Source organism: Gopherus flavomarginatus, unplaced genomic scaffold (genome assembly GCF_025201925.1).
Source record: "Gopherus flavomarginatus isolate rGopFla2 unplaced genomic scaffold, rGopFla2.mat.asm mat_scaffold_267_arrow_ctg1, whole genome shotgun sequence".
Classification (NCBI taxonomy): domain Eukaryota; kingdom Metazoa; phylum Chordata; order Testudines; family Testudinidae; genus Gopherus; species Gopherus flavomarginatus.
Genome location: NW_026114945.1, coordinates 1 through 21,700, shown reverse-complemented (window position 1 = coordinate 21,700; position 21,700 = coordinate 1). Strand labels below are relative to the sequence as shown.

The following is a 21,700-nucleotide window of genomic DNA, read 5'->3' as shown; positions in this document are numbered from 1 at the left end:
CTTACAAACTGATACATTTATGTACATTGACTGTGCCCCGTGAAAGTGTTCTGGACGTTGATCCTCTTAATAAGTTGACAAGCGTGTTGTTTACCAAGCAGTGAGAAACCAACTGTAAATGAAAGTATTGAATAAGACCATTTCACAAAAGAAATGTTTGATATTAATTTCTCCTCAAATATAATAAGCTGTTACACTGTACATGCTAGATGGTACATACCATATAAATCTGTATTGAAATAATAATGCTTATATGCACAGAGAAAAATTAAGCTGTTCAAAGTATTATTATATAGAAAATAAAGCTTTGGTTCAATAAGGTACTTAAACACATGCCTCATTTCATTTCACCGTGCACATACTTCAATACCTTGTTGAATTAAGTCCTAATTAACCAAAGTTGAAGACTTTTTTTTTTCATAATTTTTTTAAGTCTATTTTTTAGGTGAAGACGTTGTTTTTCAAGATGCAGAAAGGAATTTTTTAAGTGTGTAATCTTTGTTTTTCAGTGCACGTTGAAGATATAATTTTGCACATGTTTCAGTATATTCAAAAACTACGTGCAGAAGGACCTCAAGAATGGGTTTTCCAAGAATGCAAGGTAGTTTTATATTATAGTAGCAATTCTCTATTAATCTGTTTTTATAGATAGAATTTGGATGTTAGAGGATCAAATTCCTGTTAGGGCTGTCCAATCCCTATTAGAATTTCTTTCACAAATCTACAGAAGCAGTTTGTATGACACTGTAACATTTATTAAAAAATTAAAGCAGAACTTTATAATTTGAATACACTAGTATTTTAAATATAAATACAAAATGCTATTTCTGAGCCAGATGAGTGGTCTAGATCATAGTCCTACCTTCTGTGGCTGCATAGAGGTGTCAGGAGAAGTATTACATCCCCCCTCAATGCACTTGCCTGGTTTTCTTCCATCTTCATGACAGGTGTGGGAGAAAACAGGAACTGCACACCTGGGTGGTGAGTGGGGAATGGATGGGACCACCTTCTTCCCCATGTATCAACGGGCACAATTCTGTTGGCACAGGCATGTGGGGGGGGGGTTAGTATTCTCTATTACCTTGTGGAACAAGAGCTTAGGAAATTACTTGATTGGACTCCTCCTGGGCAGTAGAGCTGTATCCTGCACCTTCTAAAGAACTAATTATTAAAGTTTATCTAGTTCTGTGTGATTGTGTGTACATAGATAGCAAACTTGGGAAGTGCTTTATTAATACTGAGTAATAAAATTTCACTTCTCAGTGGTGGTGTGAAATGTAATACAACCCTTTACTCATAAGAGTGTTTCCATTGGGTCACTGGAACTACTCACGTAAGGGATTACTCATGCAAGTGAATGTTGCAGGATCAGGGCCTTAGTTATACCCTGTCAAACTTAGTAACTAGTAATAGTTTCCCCTTAGACTATTCAGAAGATCTTTATCTACTTGACAAGATATAAGATAATATCAGATGTATAGAATGATTAAGGGTCTTATCCAGTCATGTACATATCTAGATTTCAAAGCTTTACAAGCTGCAGAATGCCATAGACTGTAACTCCATAACAGCTAGTTGTACACTGGAGAAAATTTAATTTGTTTCCCGAGGTACTTACTAAATAAAAAAAAAATGTCCTTGGTGCACAGACAGAGGTCTTGTGGGACTACATTTTGGAAGGAAATATAATGTTATCAGCTCTATTCCTCCCATATTGTGCTACGCCCTAGCTGCAGTTTCTTCCTTCCGTCAGTGCTGGATTCACACAGTCTGCGGGAATTTAGAGAGACAGTCAACTGAAAAAAAATCACTTTTCTGTCTGAATACTTGTACTTACTTTTGCTACATGTACTACCTAAAATTATTTAGGGAGTTCTGTTATTGATGGCCATAAGGTCCCTTAAAAATCTTTCCTTGTTGACAGTCAGAAGAAAAAAGTTACTTTCCCCCTGTTGTAACAGTGTTGAGGAAGGCCTTTCTCTTTCTCTCTCTCTTTTTCTATTTAGGTGTGAAGTTTTGTGTGTTTTTTTTATTTTGTGTAGATATGTATATTACTCTGCAAATTAGCCATTATAAGCAAATATATATGTTGTTCTGTCAAACTAGTAGCACTTGACCATGAGACTATTGACCATTTGTATGATCATGATTTGAAACACTGATTACCTGTTGTTCCAAAATACAAACTACAGAGTATAAATATAACTTACATGGTGTAACCATGAATTACACTAACTAGGACTCCCATTTTAGTGAATTCATTTTTTAAGTTCTTCCCTTTCAATTGCCACTTCACATCAAACCCCTGCTTTTCAACCGCATGGCTTTCAGGAGCCCCTGCTATTATGTCTCTTCATCCTTTTGTTGTAGAGGGACCAGCAATGCAACCGTTGTCTTCTTTATTCCTGCCATCTTTATGCCAAGGGTTTGCAAAGAGATGTCTCTTTTTGCTCTCTTTGTAATACAGTCTGAGGGGTGATTTCTCCAGTTCATATGGTTAAAGGCAGCACCAGGAAAACCTTTTCTCGCCCTCCTGGTTCCTTGTTATGCCTTCTGCAGGTGCTCTGAAAGGCTTCTGCCTCTCTGTTTCTACCATTGGCTGACTGATCAGGAGAAAAAAGGGAAAAGTGCAGGTGTTAGTTTCTTTATTCTTGTTCATTGTAACACTTTGAATATTTCATTCAAAAACTTAAACTTCTGTTGCCAAAGTGCTATTTTGGATGAGTGTTCCTGTTGGATTCCAACCCTTTGCTCACATATGCTAATTGGGCAGCTTCCTCCTTCTACTTCTCCCCATCAACCTCTCCAGTTTATCCCCACTCAGCCTCTAGTCTTGATCCGTTCTCTAGAATTTTTCTTCAGTTCCATGTTGCTGCTCCTCTTTCTCAAGATCCTGCTGTGTAAATTTTACTTTCTCCTGCATAGCCTTTTCACAGCTGCCAGAGCTCATTAAATTTCAACAGCTTGGTCCCCCCCACCCCCATTCCCTATGAAGTTTCCTTGGATTTGGATATGTGAAGAGAGGAGAAAAGAGCATGAAAGCTTTACAGGCCTTAAAAACAATCTTAGGCTCAGTTTCCATAAACAATATAACACTTTCTGTAAGAATTAACTGGAAACCACTGCAGGAGATATACAGTCTTACAAAAAAATAAAAAATAAAAATAGAAAATGTAATCAGAGATTTTTATCATGCTCTTTTGGGAGGGAGGATAAATCAAAATATTGATAAGTTAAATCAAAATGGTTTTCTGGTAATGAAGGATATGACTTAGCTGTATAGTTCTCTACTGTGAACAGTGGTAGGAGTGGTATGGATCCAAGAAACATTATTGGAACCAACTAGTGTGCACTGAATTATTATATGTCAAATAATAACTACTACACTTTTGTGTAACTGAGAGGAGAGTTTGGCCTTTCGTGTTTCAAACATATGCAAAAGACAACAATGTGTTGTACTCTAGGTGTTCTAAGAAGAACGGAAAGAATATTTGTTATAGCCAGTTTGAGTATTTAACATGCCCATAGTAGTAAGAAATTGATGTAAATCCTGATAAGGCTTTGTCTGTAAGAGAAGTTGTGCATCAAGAATCTTCTTCAGGTGGTGATGGATTTATTAAATGTTATTGCTTAGGGCCTAGGAGCTGCAAGACCCCCATGTGTAAATCAGGGAGGATTTAAGGAAAGAGGAGTCTCAGAGCTGGGTTGGGAGCAGAGCCTTCCTAGTCAGCTCTGCTTGGCAGTTACAAGCCTTTGATCTTGCCACCTTTCTGTTCTTTGTCCTTCTGAAGGTGAGCTGCTTTTTGAAGCATTTGAATGTAATAGCTGATATCACTGGACTACTGGCTAAAGAAGTCATCACCCAGTGATATAAAATCACAGGATTTTCAGTTATTGTATGGTATATGATAGTGTACAAAAAAAGGTAACACACTGATTCATTTGGTTATTTAAATTGGTAAGCAACTGACAGGCATTTGATCAAATGTCCAGTCCTTTTATTTTCAGTTATTTAACTAAATGACTAGTTTAATCTTGAGTGTAAAGTGTATTAATTAAGCTTTGATTATTCTTACAAAGTAGAAAATGGCTTTCCCATGCATAATTTGATTTAATTTTTTCTTTTAGGATCTAAATGCTGTGGCTTTCAGATTTAAAGATAAAGAACGACCACGAGGTTATACATCAAAGCTTGGAGGGATTTTGCATGTAAGTAAAGCATTTTAATTTTGGGCAATCTCTGAATGGAAAGAAATACGAAACTATTCTTCTACAAGTGATGGTCTCTGTGCGTATTGCACATGTGGGTTTGCATGTGTGCCATGCACCTGAATCTGGAATCTTTTTACAAGCAGTGTCATTTGGCCCTTACATGCCCTGTAGTTCTCCTCGTGCTCTGAACCAAGGGCATAAAGGGTGGTGTGGAAAAATGCCTCTCCACTTTCTTCTTTCCGCCACAGAGTCTGAGTTGGAATCATTGGTGTCCTCAGCTCCTTTCTGCTGCATCATAGCTTTAAATATGTTGTGTATAGTTGGTTTTTAGAAGTCTAGTAGTTTTTATGGCATAGTATAGCATAGTATACTTAGTATTTTTACCCTATTTCTTCCCCACCTGGGAAATTCAACCTCTTCACCTGCACACAAAAAAAGTCTGGGATTATGCCCAGAGTCCAAAAAACAATTTTTCCTGCCCTCACTCTCTCTCTTTTTTCCTGTGAGCAGCAAACATCAATGCTGCTTCTGCTGCCTGGGTGAGGCTCACACGTCTGCCAATTGCTGCATCTGCTACTCTTCCTCCCCCGCCCCCCTGTCACTTCTCACCCCTCAGTTGAATTAGGGGGTTGGGAGCAGAGACTTAGAAAATATCTGATGGAGAAGGCAATGTAGCTGGTATTCTTAGGGTCCCCGGGCTGGGAACTGGAGTAATGGGTGGGCCTGGGTCCCGTCCCCCCCCCATAGGCCACTGGGGAACTAGCCTAGAATTAGATAGTGATAAATCCCCAGAAGGGGAACTGAACTAGGTAGTGGCCCTGCTGAAGAGCTGGGACCAGCATAGACCAAGAGGGTGAAACAATTGCCTCCTGGGAGGAAGCCCTGGGATACAGCCTGATACCAGGGCCCGGACTGTTTAAAGACTGTAGAGACACCAGACCAGAAGGAGTGCTTGTGAGAGATGGGTGCCGCACGGTTACAGGGACATTGTTCCATCAGAGGAAGAGATTATCCCAAGAATGCAGAATTGTTCTCCCATCCCACCAGGGCCGTAGCAACAAAGAACGTGGCCCCCTCCGAACATATGTCCGGGGCCCCTTACAATGCAGAAACTGGAATGCAGTATTTATTTTATACAATATACAGGGTTCATATTATGTATACATAGGCCTACAGTGTACATGTATTCCGTATTTACACAAAGCGCTTCTTTCGAGCCTTGTTCTCCGCAAATTGGTTAATCAATGCGTCATAGTCCAGAGATCTGGCAATCTTGTTTTCGATTGAGATAACTTCAAATGTAGAAAGCCTGTCATCTGTCATGGTTGAGCGCAGGATATTCTTGATCAGTTTCATTCTGCTGAAGCTCCTTTCAGCACCAGCGACAGTAACTGGTGTGGTCAGAAGAATTCTGATGCAAATGCAAAGATTCGGATATATCTCCTGAAGGCTGTTCTTGTATATGTACGTTAAAAAATTGTTTGCCGTGAGAAGTCCTCTCTCTTTCTCAATGACATAAATAAAACGATTCAATTCCATTGTGAGTTCATTGGCATCAATGTCTCCCATTTTTCTTTCAAAATTTTTGCTGTGATTCTCCAGTTCATTTTCTCTGTGACACTGCTTCAGGCTGTTAGCGTTGTACAGAAATCCAAATAACTTATACCACTCCACGAGTTGGTCAAATTGCGACGAAACAGAAGATATGGCCTGCTCAATACCCATATGCTCTGCTATTTCACGTGCATTTGTGACCACAGAGTTATATCCTGTATTTCGATAGTCTTCCAAAAACTTCATTGTAGCACCGACTTCTGCCTGCAGTAAGTCAATTTACACGTCTGGTGACTGAATTAATTTGCTGGTTTTATTGACGTGAAATAGCATATCGTACCACGTGTACACAGTCAGAACAAAAGGCCACGTAGTAACATGGTCTAAAAGCGCACTGGCTTCTGTTGCTATATTGCCATCTTTCTTTTCGAGCGCATATTCTCGCAAAGATGACAAAGCATTGCACAATTCTTCAAGGTGATAACGCAATGGCTTCATAGCATCAATTCTCAACTCCCAACGAGTGTCCGATAACCCTTTAACAGATATTGGCATATGTTCTTGAAGTATATCCCAACGTGAAGGTGAAGAAGAAAAGATAAAGTATATTCTGTTAATCAGACCGAAAAAGTCAACGGCATATTTCGATGACTTTGCCGCATCTGAGATCACAAGATTCCAAGTGTGAGCTCCACATGGTACATACAAGGCACGGTCATTTATTTCTAGCATGCGGGCTTGAACTCCTTTATTCTTTCCTCTCATATTTGCGCCGTTACCATAAGCTTGGCCTCTCATGTCAGCAATGTCTATTCCTAAGTTGTTTGCCTTTTCAAGAAATGCTTCCAATAAGCCCTCGCCAGTTGTATCATGAACATTAAGAAAACCAGCAAACGCTTCACGAATATTGACACCATCTTCACCGTTGCGTTCAACAAAGCGTAACACCACAGACATCTGTTCTTCATGTGACACGTCGGGAGTACAGTCCAAAATAACTGAATAATATTTTGCTTTTTTAAGCTGCGCTATGTTGGCCTCTTGAATGTTACTGGCAACAAGTTGAATCAGCTCGTTTTGGATCTGTGGACTGAGGTACTGAACATGTGTCTCTGCCTTCTTAATCCTCTGTAAAAGTTCGCTGAGGACAGTCTCATACTTTGCAAGCAATTCAAACAGTCCCAAAAAGTTGCCATTGGAAGGATCGCCGAGCTTTTCATTACTTCCTCTAAATGCCAAATTTCTTTCAGACAAGAAAATAACGACATCAACCATGCGTTTGACAACATTTCTCCAGAAACCTTTCTTTCAGAAAAGCCTGCAATTTGAGTTGGTCAATAGATGTACGGTTTACTATGCCTGACTGAAGGTCAAACCATTTCACCATACAGTCTTGATGACCTTTGCCTGTTTCATGCTGCTGAAGTCTTTTTGACAGTGCTTTCCAAGCAGATGTTCCACGACGTAGCGGTATGTCGCCAGTGCCAAATAATTTACAACAAAAACTGGCATCTTTCTGAACTGAGTACGTTAACCATGAACGTCTTATTTTCTCGCCATTTGCCATGGTTCGATAGAAATGAGTACTTGTGAACCTCCGTCTTTCCTCGTTAAATGGAAATTTGTAACTTGCATTCTGCTGCGGTGGGCCACGTGCAACAATGTCACACACTTGCCTGTCCGATATTATAGACGGCCAATCTCCTGGATCATCAGTCAGTGGTTCAGATTCAGATACTTCTTTCCCGGCAGAAGCTGGAATATCTGTCAGAGTTTGTTTGGTAGAACAACTGGCTTCACCTTCGACCTCACTTGAAGTACTTCTGGATACAATTTGTCGCTGCTAGCGCTGTCCGTTTCATGTGCCTGTACCTGTACGTTGGATTGCAGCGCAAAATACGTTGACAACTTTGGAATTTTCTCAAGTTCCTTCTCGGCATCTTTTGCTGCCTTTCGTTTACTAGCTCCGCTCTTGTACATTCTCTTAGACATCACAAAGCACGCTTCTGCGTTGGAAACGATAAAAAACTAAACAACTAAATTAATAACATTTATCCGCCGGCTGCCATTATGAACGCAAATACACATTCTTTGAATGGGTCCAACTAAAATTTGAAACTGACCAACAGACAACTGATGTAGCCAATAGCATTATGATGTATCATAATGACTTCACAGTTTTGTCAGTAAAACCGACATGGATTGTGCAATAGCATCAATAAATGTCACTTACCTAGTTATACCTTACATTTTTTTTGCCACTTTTAGGGGCCCCCTTCCTTGCGGGGCCCCTTCCGGTCGGAGGGTACGGAGGGTGCTCGCTACACCTCTGCATCCCATCTGCCAGGCTTGAGGAGCAGCCATCAGTACCATTGGTTCAGCTGGTAGTCTGGGATCCAGGCTTCTCTTCTGATGAGTTAGAGGTTCCGTGGGAGTCTCTGTAGCACAGAGTAGATGCAGCTCCAGATTCAAGCCTAGAAGAGCAGGGTTCCAGCCTCTGACCAGACATGACTGGCCAAGAGACATTTGATACCCTATGTCACTGGGTGCTCCATCCTGCTGGCTGTGTTCCCTTTAAACCATGCAGCTGCCCAAGAGTCAATCAAGTGTTGTGCACTTGATTAGCAGAACTGTGCACATCTGGCGATGTGTGTTCAGGTGTCCCTCCCCCTTGCTGTTCTGCAGCCGTGTTGCTCCTGCCCTCTCCCTTGGAGCCCCAGACCAGCTGCTCCCAGGACCCCCTTGCTTGCTGTACTATGTGGAAGTGGGAAGGGGAGGATGCTGATGTCAGGATGTCCCCTCCCCTATGTAACTCATCTCCGCACAGCAGGGATGAGGGGACAGGGCTTAGCTGCTAACAGCTGCTGGGGTCTGAAGGAGCCTTCTGGTCTGAAGGAGCCAAACTGGCACCATCAGAAATTAGGCAAGTCCAGCCTGACAGACAGCAGAGCCATAGCCAGGCTGTCTAGGAGATGCACTGATTTCAGTAGCTCCCCCAGGCAGTTTCCATTGTTAGGCAATGATAGAGACCCCAGCAGGAAAGTACAGGTGCCATTGTCACTCCTTTGGCATACACACCAGAGACTCAATGGGGGATCTTAGACCTAAAGTTGTGCTACTACAGCTTGAGCTAAAAAGCTAAGTCTCTGTATCAGCGGGCAGTAGCAACCCATATGCTCTGTGAATAGGCACAGAGGTGGACCAGTAACACATGGGTTGTGCTGTTACCTGGTGAAATCCTTGCAATAGCTTGCTTGCCTTCCCCAGTTTGAATCCTAATTCCACCATCACTGCCTGCAGAGGTTGCAATTTGTACCTCACTTTGTGCCCATTGAACACACAGTCCAAAAATATACTTTTCCTGTAAATCCAGCTTAGTCTGTAGAATCTTAAGGAAAATGATTGTATAACTTGGCATTCTAAAGAAATATTTGAAAACCCCAAATTACTGTAGCAGTATATATTATGTTCTTAGATACTGGACATGTTCTTTCATTTGAAAAATTTGCTAAGTTACGGTTATAAGGGTCATTTTAGAGTTCTGAAACTTGAATTCTTGAGAGTCTGTGTACACATACTGTTTGCTGCTTTTAACTTTAAAAATATCCTCCAGGGGTCACTATCTTACCATATGATTTTTACTTAGTTTTATATTAATAACCACGGTAGTTAGGTTGGCTTTTTAGATTACCATATAATAATGTATACAGAACCTAATATAAAAGCTCTCTGTTCGTCATAGTAATTATTTGTAAATTCCATTGTAGCTTAATGCAATAAGCCTTTTTTTTTTTTTTGCTTTAAAAGGTTTTCTATTCAAAAGGCTTTAAAAAAATTTTTTTTAATTATTATTATTTTAGTATTATCCCATAGAAGAAGTGCTTGCTGCTGAATATTTACTTGAAGAATTTAGGCCTGATTTAATAGAGATGGTGCTGGATAAATTGAGGCCAGAAAATGTCCGGTAAGTTACTCTGCAATAACTTTTATATTTTAAACCAAATATTCTGTGATGAAAATAAATGAATAAGTGAGTGTAACTACTACTACTAATACAGACAGATAGGGAAATAAAAGTAAACAATGAGACCAGGTATTTGGGTGACTTTATTTGATCCATTTGTGCTAAAAATTGTCACAGGCTGGTAGAGGCGTAGCACACAAGAATTCTGGTAAGACAAGCTAGTTCTTATTTGTTTATCCACTTGGATATGTGCCATGTCACAGTTTAAAAAAAAAATTAGACAGTTGTCACATGGCAGGGTCACTAATCATGTGGCTACTTTTCACGCACGTGTTAGGGGATTTTGCATTTTTATTTTTATTAACATTCAGTTAGGGCTACCCATCAGTTGTTGGTTTATTTTGCCGTTTAAACTTGCTGGTATGTCTATATCCACATTTCTGTAAATCTATCATAAATCTGGGTTGATTTGGTTCGGTTGGTAGCGGTTGAGCCAAGGGATCATGTCCCATATTAGGACTTGGCTCTTACCCTTAATTTACAGTGAAGTGTACAGCGAGAGGACAGGAGTACAAACTTCAGTTAAAATGTTGTTTCTTCTTGACTTTGGCTGACTGGATGAAAGTGAAGGGTCTCATGACCCCTTTTGTGAAAGACAAGTAATGTAACGTATCTTGCTAATTTTTAAAATGCACATGGGGCGTACTTAACTGCGTAACTTTGTATATGTAACTCTTCTGCTATGCTATTTGTTGCTCTTAACTGTTACATCTTGTCATATATTTAAATCGTAAGCTCCCTAGACAGGCAAATTGCCGCCTTATTTGTTTATGTAATGCCTAGCAAACATTTGAGTGCTCAAGAAACAAAACATAATTAATTCTAGCGGTAGACTTCCCTTTAGCAGACATTATCAACAGTTTTGCACTGTTGCTTTCCCCAGTTTTGCTCTTGTGAGTGTATGGACTGAATAGCATGAGTTTTTAACTCTCCCTTTTACTTCCAGAATTTCCCTGTGGTACTTTTTCAGGAGCATAAAATGGCTGTTATGGTTAAGAGGAAAACGTGTAGGGTATACGTCTATACTGCAGTTTAAACACCTGCAGCTGAACCATGTCAGCTGACTTGGGTTTGTATGACTTGGGCTGCGAGGCTTCAAAATTGCAGTGTAGATTTCTGGGACCATCCCACTCGTGGGGTCCCAGAGCTTTGGGCTGCAGCCCCAGCCCGAACGTCTACCCCACAATTTTACAGCCCCATAGCCTGAGCCCTGTTACCCCGAGTCTGCTAAAACCTGGACAGTCATGGGTGTTTAATTGCAGTGTAGAGATATGTTTTCCTCTTGATCGTAACAGCCATTATATGCTCCTGAAAAAAGTAACTAGCCAAACTAGACACACCCATAGCTACTCCACTTGTAGCAGGGCAGTGTAAACCAGCCTGACTAGGTCTCTAATACTTCTTATGATAAACCTCCCAGGCCTGGTCTACACTGGAGCGGGGATCGATCTAAGATACGCAACATCAGCTACAAGAATAGCGTAGCTGAAGTCAACATATCTTAGATCGACTTACCTTTTGTCCTCACGGTGCGAGATCGACGGCCTCTGCTCCCGCATTCACTCCGCTTCCGCCTCTCACCCTGGTGGAGTTCCGGAGTTGAGGGGGAGCGTGTTTCGGGATCGATCTATTGCATGTAGACGAGACACGATAAATCGATCCCCGATAGATCAATCGCTACCCGCCAATCCGGCGGGTAGCGTGGACGTACCCCCAGCCATTGTTTTGGTGTTCTCGAAGGCAACAAACATCAGCCTGAAATTAAGCTAGAGAAGAAGCTAGAGTTCAACAACAAAACAGCTTTATGTTCAGATAGTTCCCTAGGCTTCCAAGATAGGACTTGGCCTTGGGAATGTGACTCTTTTTCTCCTTGTCTCTCCTTCCTGCCTCACCTAGTTTTTCTGATAGTCAAGATCTTTGCATCTTGCAAGAGCACGTCTAGAGAACTCTTTCATTTTTGCCAACCTCAGGCAAACACCTGCATTTATTAGAAAAAGACCTACTATTAAGGCCTCCTTGGTTCCACCATTAAAAGCTAAAATCATTCCTACTCCCTTTGTCCCATCTGACAATGTATCCTTAAATATTGTGAGTTGCTTTTTTAATGAAAAGCACTAACCTAGAACTTTCCGACATTCCATTTCTGTCCCTGCTGTTTCTTGCAATTTTGACCTAATCAAGTGTGACCTATCTAACGAGGACAGTCTCTAAGAGGAACTATGTGAACGTGGAAGGCATTTTGTCCATAATAACCTACTTTCTTATACTGAACTATTATCAAGTTACGGAAGGTAACGGCTCACTTTTGGAGGAGCTAGAGTTACTTCCTCTGAGCTTTCAGAAAAAGTTGGATAATGCAGTTGTTCTGGAGCTGTTAACCATGCAGCAGGTAACTTACAGCACTTTGTCTCTACAAGCACCTCACTCTGCTTATTCGCAGCCAAATCTTCTAAACTCTACAGATTACTAAATGAGAAGGCAAAACAATGGACCAGTGGCTAATTGCTCCAGAAATTTGCCTCTCTCAACTGAGGGCATCGCTAATCTCTAGGTTCCTCAAATGGAGAGAGAGGAGGAATTTTCTCAGTTTTCATCTGATGCTGTCTACCTATCAGATATATATTGTCAAAGACTTTATTTACTGTATTTCTAAGCTTTCACAACTGCACAGGCCCCCTCATAGGTACCCAAAATCTGTTCAGTTTTTTTACACCTGGTATCCATATATCTCAGTGTGATTTCCCAGGACTTTAGCTTGATCTCTGCCAGATCTATTTAGCTATTATTGACTGTAATGTACCAGCTGTTCTCTCAAAAAGATTCTAGTTTGTTTGTGTCTCTCTCAGTCACCTCCCCCACCCACCAGTGTGATAGATGAGTGTATCTCTACTAGTTCTTTGGGATATTTAGTCTCCAAGGTGAGGGGGATGAAATATGGACCTATGCACCGCTGTAGTTGTGAAGAAATCCAACACCTTGGTTTTGTTGCTCAGCTAGTAGAGTCCATGGAATTTTATCTAGTTTATAACAATTATTTTATGAAGTAATATTTAGGTTCAGTAGGATGCTTTCAAAGGGGAAAAAAAAGGTCATTAAAAAGAAGTCTGAGAAGCACATCAAATTCTGAAAGATCTTTTTTTAATTTTTCATAGTCTCTTAGCAACTTCATTTCTAAACAACAGAGCTGCTTCACCAGCTGTCCAAGTCAGATTGTAAAATGTAATTGAATTATATAGCTCATTTTTGTATAATCAGTAATATCTCTAGCAGGTTTTATCGTGGTAAGTGGGTAAGTATCTGCTGTGTTGTGAGGACAAATACTTCTCTAATGATGGAAGGCTTTCCTCTCTGCTACTTATTGCTTTTTAACATTCCTTCTGTCGTCAGAAGTGTGTTGTCAGATGCTACCGGTGTGGTGCTCTGCTCTCTCTCTGTTGGTATCACTCGGCTGCGTGCGTGTGTTCCCTCTTGCGCTGCCCCAGCTCTGCAGATAGCTGACACAGCAGACCCGAAGAGAACCCCCAATGACCACAGAGTCTAGTAAGGTACGAAGGCATGTCGGCCAGGTTTATTACGATCTCGGACACAGTTGCAGTTCCCTCTAGATTGTTACTCTACAGGGCATACTACGAGAAAGTGCCTCTTGGCAATGGACCCGGCTCAGTCAGTGGCGGAACTTTCCACTGCCCCCTAGGCCGGACAAAGACATCGCCCCAGGGATACATTTTTATACATGGGTACAAACAAGTTACACATCACTCCTGACGTATTGAGGTGCAGCCCCTCTACGTAATAAGGTACAACCCCTCTACATAGTAAAGTGCCGCCTCTCACCTTGTATATGTTGGTTCGATCAAAACAACTCTATCCATCATATTACCCTTTTGCTCCTGTCATTGGGATGAGTCAGTCTGTTCCTTGTTATCTGTGTGGAATGTGCAAGTATGTGCATGTTCTGATCTCTAGTGTTCAGTACCTTTTAGGTACGTATCTTCTTGCAGCATCAGCCCTTTCCTTGCCAGCTTCTGTGAGCAGGGCCTGCCTCTGGCTCACAGATTCACTTTGCTTTATCTTAGCAAAGTCTTGACCATTACTTTAGTTCAGGCCTCAGGCCTCATACTGGGCCTTTATCAGGGTCTTCACTTACTACACCTTCTTTTTATTTATATATTATTTTAAAAAATAAAAATACACACTAAATATATATGAGGGCATGAGTCAGTTTTGTATATGATTGGAATAAAAATGTTTATAAGACCATTACATTTGCTATGGCAAATCAGATCAGTATTCTGTCTCTGATAATTGTCTCAAGCTACTGTTTCTGAATAACTTTTTTTTTTTTCAATGCCAGTTGACCAATGGTTTTTGAGGTGGGAAGTAAAAATTATCTTCCTGACCCCTGCAGTAATTATCTGTATCCCTGAAGCATGAGATTGGATCATCCCTCCTTAGCATGCCTGACTAGAAATATTGGTCTCAAAATTATCTAGCCTACTGTACAAATCCTGCTTCAGTATTTGAACCTCTGGTGATATTCTGTGGCAGTGACTCTAGATGTTGGGGGTAGGGGAGTATTTCCTTTAAAAAAAAAAAAAAAAAAAAAAAAAAAAAAGCAGCAAGCCTATCATTTACTACATCAGGTGACACCCTCAACCCCTTATGTGCCTTTATTAGAAGGCACAGACTAATTTCACAAGCATTTCTGAATTTTTATTTCTAGAATGAGTGAAACATTGTATTTGAAGTTACGTATAATATATTCCAGATTTCCCCTCCATGCCCCACTAAAAATGTGGTCACATAATCCATTAGTTAGTAGAATAGTTAGATGTAAATCAATGCACATTAAGAACACTTACATTCTATACATTTAAACTTTTCTACTGCATTTTATAAAAGAAATTCTTCACAAGAAACATACTCATTATTATTTATTTGATACTGGTAAAGGTCCACATCCCTCCTATGGGATCAGGACCCAGTTGTGTGGTACAATCACATAGGAGACTGTCCCTAGCTTGAAGAGCTCATCATAGTCTAATAGAATATACACAGCACATGTGTCTTAGTGTGTATTTTAACCATCTGCACAAAGTTTGACATTTTGTTAATTATTTTGCTATTAAACATCTCTATGAAATGTTGAATTTATGAAGAAGATAATGAAGATATGACCTTTCTGGATATGCAATAACTGTTTCAGAATTCTCATAAATTTTATGTGCCTTTTAATCTAATTTTTAATTCCTGTTGAGCTTTTGTTGAATATACTATTTTGCAGTAAAAGCTGTTATAGAATTCAAGGTTTTGTTTTCTTGGCACTTACTGTGAACACTTTTGAAAACTTTTTGATTTGTAATTAGCTACTTGTACTGTTTCTCCTCTTCTATTCTAGATTTCCTCCTCTTGGCCATGTCCTTTGTAGGCTTCTGATTGACAATGTGTATTGATTTAGAAAGTGTAAAATAAACTGCTACCACAGTGAAGAAGTCCATTGCTAACCAATAAACAGCAATTTATGTGTAACTCTGCATACAAGGTTCGGCATGCAGGATTAGGACCTAAATCTGTGTGGTTATAAACTAGGTCATGCATAAAATGTGCATATTGAAAATCCTATCTTTGTACAGTTACTACTTTAATTTGGTCTCTGATGTAGGTGTTGAGAAAAATGCAGTAGTCATATTACAGATTTTGTATAGGATCTCTTAGGATCATTGTTCTAAAGCTGCTCAATGCAAATCATAAAACAAAGATGGAGAATCAAGAAATCAGAAATGGCATGCAAGTTTGCACACAATCCTGACCTCTAGAGATTAATTTGCTCTCAACCGTAAAATTATTGTGGCTGAACAAGTACAAATTGAAAGTTTATGATTAAGGGCTTATGATTGTGTGTTAAATTTGGGTACATGCATACTGTTGGCCTAAATATTCCTGCGGTTTCATTTGGAGATGGTATTCAGTTGCAGGCAGTATGCGTCTTGAACAGCTTCTAAGTTCCATGCTGGAGATGACTGCATTTCAGCTGTGAGTGAAGTGATCTCTCACACTACTTTGTATATTTGTTGGTAAAGTATTTTGGTACCTAAGTGTGTTTGATTTTTGTCTGTTTGTTTTTAGGGTTGCAATAGTTTCTAAATCTTTTGAAGGAAAAACTGATCGAACGGAAGAGTGGTATGGAACACAGTATAAGCAAGAAGCAATTTCTGATGAAGTCATCCAGGCATGTTAAAATAATTACTAGATTTCCATTTCTGAAATAAAATTTTTTGCATCTAGATTTAATTTTCCTATTAATGGAAAGGAGAATTTGCACTTACAACTGCCATTAGCAATGATATTTAAGTCTATTCAGCAGCACTGGAGATTAGACCTTCATTTAAAAGTGTTTCAAGACTTTTCATTGCATGCTACAAAATAGTACATTGAGGTATTTTGTTATTGTAGCTATAAATCAAATCCTCTGATATCAATGGGTCTTTGCACATTTTCTTTGTAAGACCTCGATAGTATGCAATACATACTTTAAGTTACAAAAAACTTGTGGCTTATTTATCTGATTCTGGACCTTGGAGTTAATGGTAAAACTCCTACTGACTTCTGATTGGCCTTCTATGTGAATTTTTGTCTGAAATCCTAGCCATATTGAAGACAATAGTAGTTGTGCAATTGACTTCAATAGGGCCTGGATTTTTCAACCCTTTTTTTTTTTTTTTTTTTTTTTTTTAAACAACCTGGGCAATTTATTTGTTTTCAGTGCCAAAAACTATTGATCAACAACATTTTGTTTGTAAATATAGTTTTAGTTAGAAAACAAGGATTTCTGACTTGGCTATAAACTAATTTTCTTTCTTCTGTAAAAACAGATCCAACATAAAATAAAAAGTTTGTTTTGCTACAAAGGAGTGAATTTTAAAAATTATATAATCACACTTAAGCTAAAGTAACTTTTGTGAACTATAATTGTCCTGAAAAAGGAATTTATAATGGAAATGCCATCACATTTAACTATGGTTCTGAGGCTGTTTCAAAATGTATGTTTGTTTTTCTCAAGTTTATAGAATGAATATATTGTATAAAATTTAGTGGACTTCTGTAAACGAAAACCTTAGAAAAAAGAGGGAAGGGTGAAACAACCCTCATCAGATAAAATTATCTATCCACTTTAAAATGAGTTGGCCTTGCAGTATGCCCAAAATTAATACTAAGGCTCTGTCAGGCCACACATCCTAATCTGCTTAGAACAGAAATAGTCGAGAAATTCCTCACCATATTCAGCATATTTAATTGAACAAGTAGAACCAAAGCTGGAAGAATTTCTATGTATACATTTTATGTGGTGCTTTTATTGAGCCAAAAAACAAGAGGATGCACAGGGCTGAAAATGATGGAATGGAGAAAGATTCTCTACCCCTATATACCTTTTCTAATGATCTTTTACTTTCCCATTTCCCTCGTTCAGAGAACTCTCTCCTATTGGCTGGCCTTCTCCCACCTCCTTCCCCAGTTCAGACATTTTTCTGCTGGTTTTCAGTTTTCTGTTACAGAGCTACAGGATTTAAGTATATATCCATCTGCTAGTCAGAAATTTAACTAATAACCATACTGTTGTTTATCCAGAAATGGCAAAATGCTGACCTAAATGGGAAATTCAAGCTTCCAATGAAGAATGAGTTTATTCCTACTAACTTTGAAATTTTGCCACTAGAAAAGGATGCACCACAGTACCCTGCTCTTATCAAGGTAAGGATATGTATTACTTACGTCAAATGGAAGTTATGTCAGCCAGCTAGCTTGCTGGGAAGGTTAACTGTTTATTCCCTGATAAAAGCTTTAAAATTATCTAGATTAACCTGTCATATATAGTTTATTCATACAGATTTTTTTTTTTGAGCATTTGTTAGTAAGTCAGAAAGTAGAAAAGGTCATTCCATTGAAGCTGTGCATGAAAAGAGCTTGCAATTGCAAGCAAAGACACCTATCTGCTCCCTACCTTTCTGGTAGCAGCAAGCAAGGTCCCCCCTCACACTTTCAGCAAAGTTCAACATTTCTGAGTACCAGAAAATAATTTCTCGTCTATTTAGAGTCAAGAAATAGTTTTACTCTTTCAAGAGTGATGAGCTTTGCTGAGTTGGATGTAGGATGAACCTTCTGCAACTCCATCCCGTTGCTGCTGGATCACCTAATGAACGTAGCTTATCTAGCACACCTGGGAGTTCTCTATGACAGTGGTTCTCAACCAGTGATACATGTAACTGTGGGGGTACGTAGAGGTCTTCCAGGGGGTGCATCAACTCATCTAGATATTTGCCTAGTTTTACAACAGGCCACATAAAAAGCGCTAGTGAAGTCAGTACAGATCAAATTTCGTACAGACAATGACTTATTTATATTACTGTTGTACTATATACTGAAATGTAAGTATAAGATTTGTATTCCAATCATTTTATAATTAAAAGGTAAAAATGAGAAAATGAGTAATTTTTCAGTAGTGGTGTGCTGTGAGACTTTTTGGTTTTTTTGTCTGATTTTGTAAGCAAGTAGTTTTTAAGTGAACTGTGACTTGGGGTTACGCAAGACATATCAGACTCCTGAAAGGGCTACAGTAGTCTGTAAAGGCTGAGAGCTGCTGCTCTATGGTCTTCTCACTCTTGCTTTTCCAGAGATATTGAAAGCATGTATGCTGGCAGGACACCAAATCTAATAGATCTCTTCAGTATCTAATTTCTGTGACATGAAACCACAGTAGAGAATTCAGGAGATTAATATTTGTGCATCAGTGAGTAGCAGTAAAATATTGTAATCTACATTGATGTCTTTTGAATTTGAAGTGAACATAGACTTCCAATCAGGAAAGTATATCTATTCAGAGCAGCACTTAAAATGTGCTTAAGTTCCAGCTCGTTGGGACGTAAGCACATGCGTACATGCTGTCATGAACAGGGATGACTTAAGTCTGAGCGTAAGTGCTTTCCTGAATTAGAGTCATAGAGTTGAATAGGGATGGACATCAGGTTCAGTAAACAAGACTATATTCTGCTTTCAGAAAGCTATCTTCACAAGAACAAAGGCTACACACTTTTTTAAATTAAAGCTTAAATTCTACAAAAACTTGAGAAGCTAGCAGCATACCAAAAGAAACCATTTGATATGAGCCGTGGTTAGTGCGTCACAGCTTTTGAAACTTGATTTGCTTTTTAACTCTTTTTGCTTAAAAAAAAAAAAAAATCTTTCAAAGCTTCTTGAACTGACACAATGGACACAGTAACTGCCATTTTACTATTCTGTTCCTACCAGCAGAGAATTTATTGTGAATTTTGCATAGTAGCAGTAATATTACTAGAATGAGAATTTCTGTTACGATAGAAATAAGTTATGTGGAAAATTCAGCATTGCATTGTAAATGAGGAGTTGTTTATAGGTAGATGGGCAGTGAGGGAAAATGCTTAGTTTTTATATGTAAAAAGCATGTGAAAAGTAAATTTTATACACTATAGCATTTGTGGTAGTGGCAAAGGTGATTGTCTATGTTATAAATTAAAAAGCCATGCAATAACATGTATTTATTGTGTATCTTTGATGGTCCCACTTGCACTCTGCTCACTAGTCCATCTCCTTCTTGGACTTACTGGCATTCCAAACCTATGAGCAGCGACAAATAGATGTTTAAAGAATGCCTCATCCCTACAAAATCAGCCTGCCATAACAACATTACCTCTTTCACCGTATATGGAAATTAAAATATATAAAGAGGGCGGGAGAGAAATGATAGCTAGGGTTAAAATATGAAGATTGTCTGTTTTACGTCAGTTTTACATCAGTTTGTTTGCAGTTCTTTTGAATTTTTTCCTCCACTGAGAATTTTAAAATAAAACTTTAGAGGACTGTCTTTTTTTAATCACTATATTTTCCTGTTTATAAATGGATGGATGGATATTTTTGTTTTCAGTATCATTATAAGAGTGTAATATGTGTTGATAATTTTATTAAGAGACTGGTGATTAAGAAATAATATACTTAGCCTGAAGTATTGGGGGTGAGATTGTCTGCAGGCCCAGTGCTAAGGGTGGAGGGAATGGGACAGCTATGGTGACTTTAAGCCATCTTTGTGTCCTCCTTCTCCTCAGCTGCTCTCTGGAGTGAGTTACAGCAGCCTCCCTACTTTGACCTATTAGCCACACATTACCCATAATATCCACAGTTCTGTATGATTCAGCCCTGTCCTGGCACATCCCTGCACTAGAGCTTATAAAGTTTCTCATATGGCAGCTTTTTTGGCTTTCTTCCACAGTTCCTCTCCCAGCTAGACATGGAGTTTTTAGGGCTCCTTTACACCATTATAGCCTTTATATCAGGCGTCAAGGAGCCCAGTGAGGTGAGAATCTCACTCCAAGGCCAGATGGTTGTGTTCACCAGTTATGTATACATGTATTTAAGGAAAAAATGTGAACTGAGAGTAGACGTGATAAAATGCAGTTTGTAAAACAGCATAATATAAAGTCTTACATTAAAAAAATTTAAACATTTTTTTTCTTGACACAGGACACCGCTATGAGCAAACTATGGTTCAAGCAAGATGACAAATTCTTCTTGCCAAAAGCTTGTCTCAACTTTGAGTTTTTCAGGTATGCAGTATATTAAGTATGTCACACTAATTGAACTCCCAAAAATTTCTTATTCTTTACAGGAAATCTTCATTTAAGTTGCAGAAACTTTCATGCATGCATTAACTCTTCAAAATGATCTAGAGTACTGGTTTATTCTGGTTTGGTAATATTAGACAATACAACACATCAGGAAACCTCATATATTATGCAATAGTTGAAGAAAGAAGCAGTTGGGGGTGTTCAGATAAATATTTATGAGAAGCTGGTAATAACATTAAATACTTAATCCAGTCTCAAAACAGTATATATTAATCCTTTATTTGCTGTACCTGAAACACATCTGACAACAGCTACTACTTATTATTCGCTTTGCTGTTTCAAAGATGTTATATTTTAAATTATGAATAAATTACAAGTTCAGTATTTGATGGTAGAACTTTACATATTAAATATTATGCTGATGTGGTTTTATATACTTTTTATATAATCACAAATCAGAGTAGGTTTTGTTTAGCTTCTATAATGCATACATAGATAAGATTTAAACATTATTCAAAGTTTTTATTTTTATGACTGTTACCAAGTCACTTTTAGATTTTGGGGGATACATCTTTGATAGCAACAGATATGGGGATCCCAAATGAAGATACATAACATCACATTGGCAGCATATACAGTAAAGTTAAATCAGGTCTTGTATTATTTTCTTCATGGGGAGTTGTACCATTTGAAAAAATTGATAAAAGCAAGAAAGGCCAAGGCAAGAGATTTACTTCCAGGTGGAATTCTCTGAAAATAGTTCTAGGAATGTGGAAACCTGTCGATCTTTCGAGTGCTGTGGATCTTGCTTTTGGAGCAGTCATTTTCAGCTCTTGGTTTTGAAGCAGCATTGACTGTTGAATGTCATTTGACAATGATTCCCCATGCTGGGCCAGAGAGCGTCTAAATTATTTCAGAACCTCTCCTTGTTTTTCCTGATGGATCAGAGTGATGATTTTTAAAAGATTAAGAGTATGAGATGTTATAGTCATTCATGGGTTAATGTTTGTCTTGAATCGCCATTAGGAGTGTGGTGTAGGTGCTATTGGCAGACCTTTAGGAGTTTCTTCAGTATCCTAACAAACATCCAGCATAAAAAAATTGCCATCCATATAATATAATCAAAATAATAGATCATCATATAGAGCCATTCTAAGAGAATCTGTTGCATACACAACAGTGAAAAACAGCAACAGTGATCATGCTCCCTTCATTAGAAAATAGCAAATATATGTGTAGAGGGCCTTGTGGTAGTTAC

The 21,700-nt window shown here is 38.8% G+C and overlaps 1 protein-coding gene across 3 annotated transcripts in view; it reads left to right on the top strand.

Annotated features, from left to right (window-relative positions):
• Positions 1-20,452, top strand: part of LOC127042114 (insulin-degrading enzyme-like) — a 59,311-nt gene extending 38,859 nt beyond the window's left edge. For all 3 annotated transcript variants that reach the window (XM_050935759.1, XM_050935757.1, XM_050935758.1), the window contains exons 9-14: positions 510-601; positions 4,129-4,209; positions 9,627-9,730; positions 15,917-16,019; positions 17,417-17,539; positions 20,339-20,452. In XM_050935759.1, coding sequence (XP_050791716.1) covers positions 510-601; positions 4,129-4,209; positions 9,627-9,730; positions 15,917-16,019; positions 17,417-17,539; positions 20,339-20,437 — 602 coding nt within the window. In that variant the 3' untranslated portion in view covers positions 20,438-20,452. The remainder of the gene's footprint in view (positions 1-509; positions 602-4,128; positions 4,210-9,626; positions 9,731-15,916; positions 16,020-17,416; positions 17,540-20,338) is intronic.
• Positions 20,453-21,700: the final 1,248 nt, after the last annotated feature.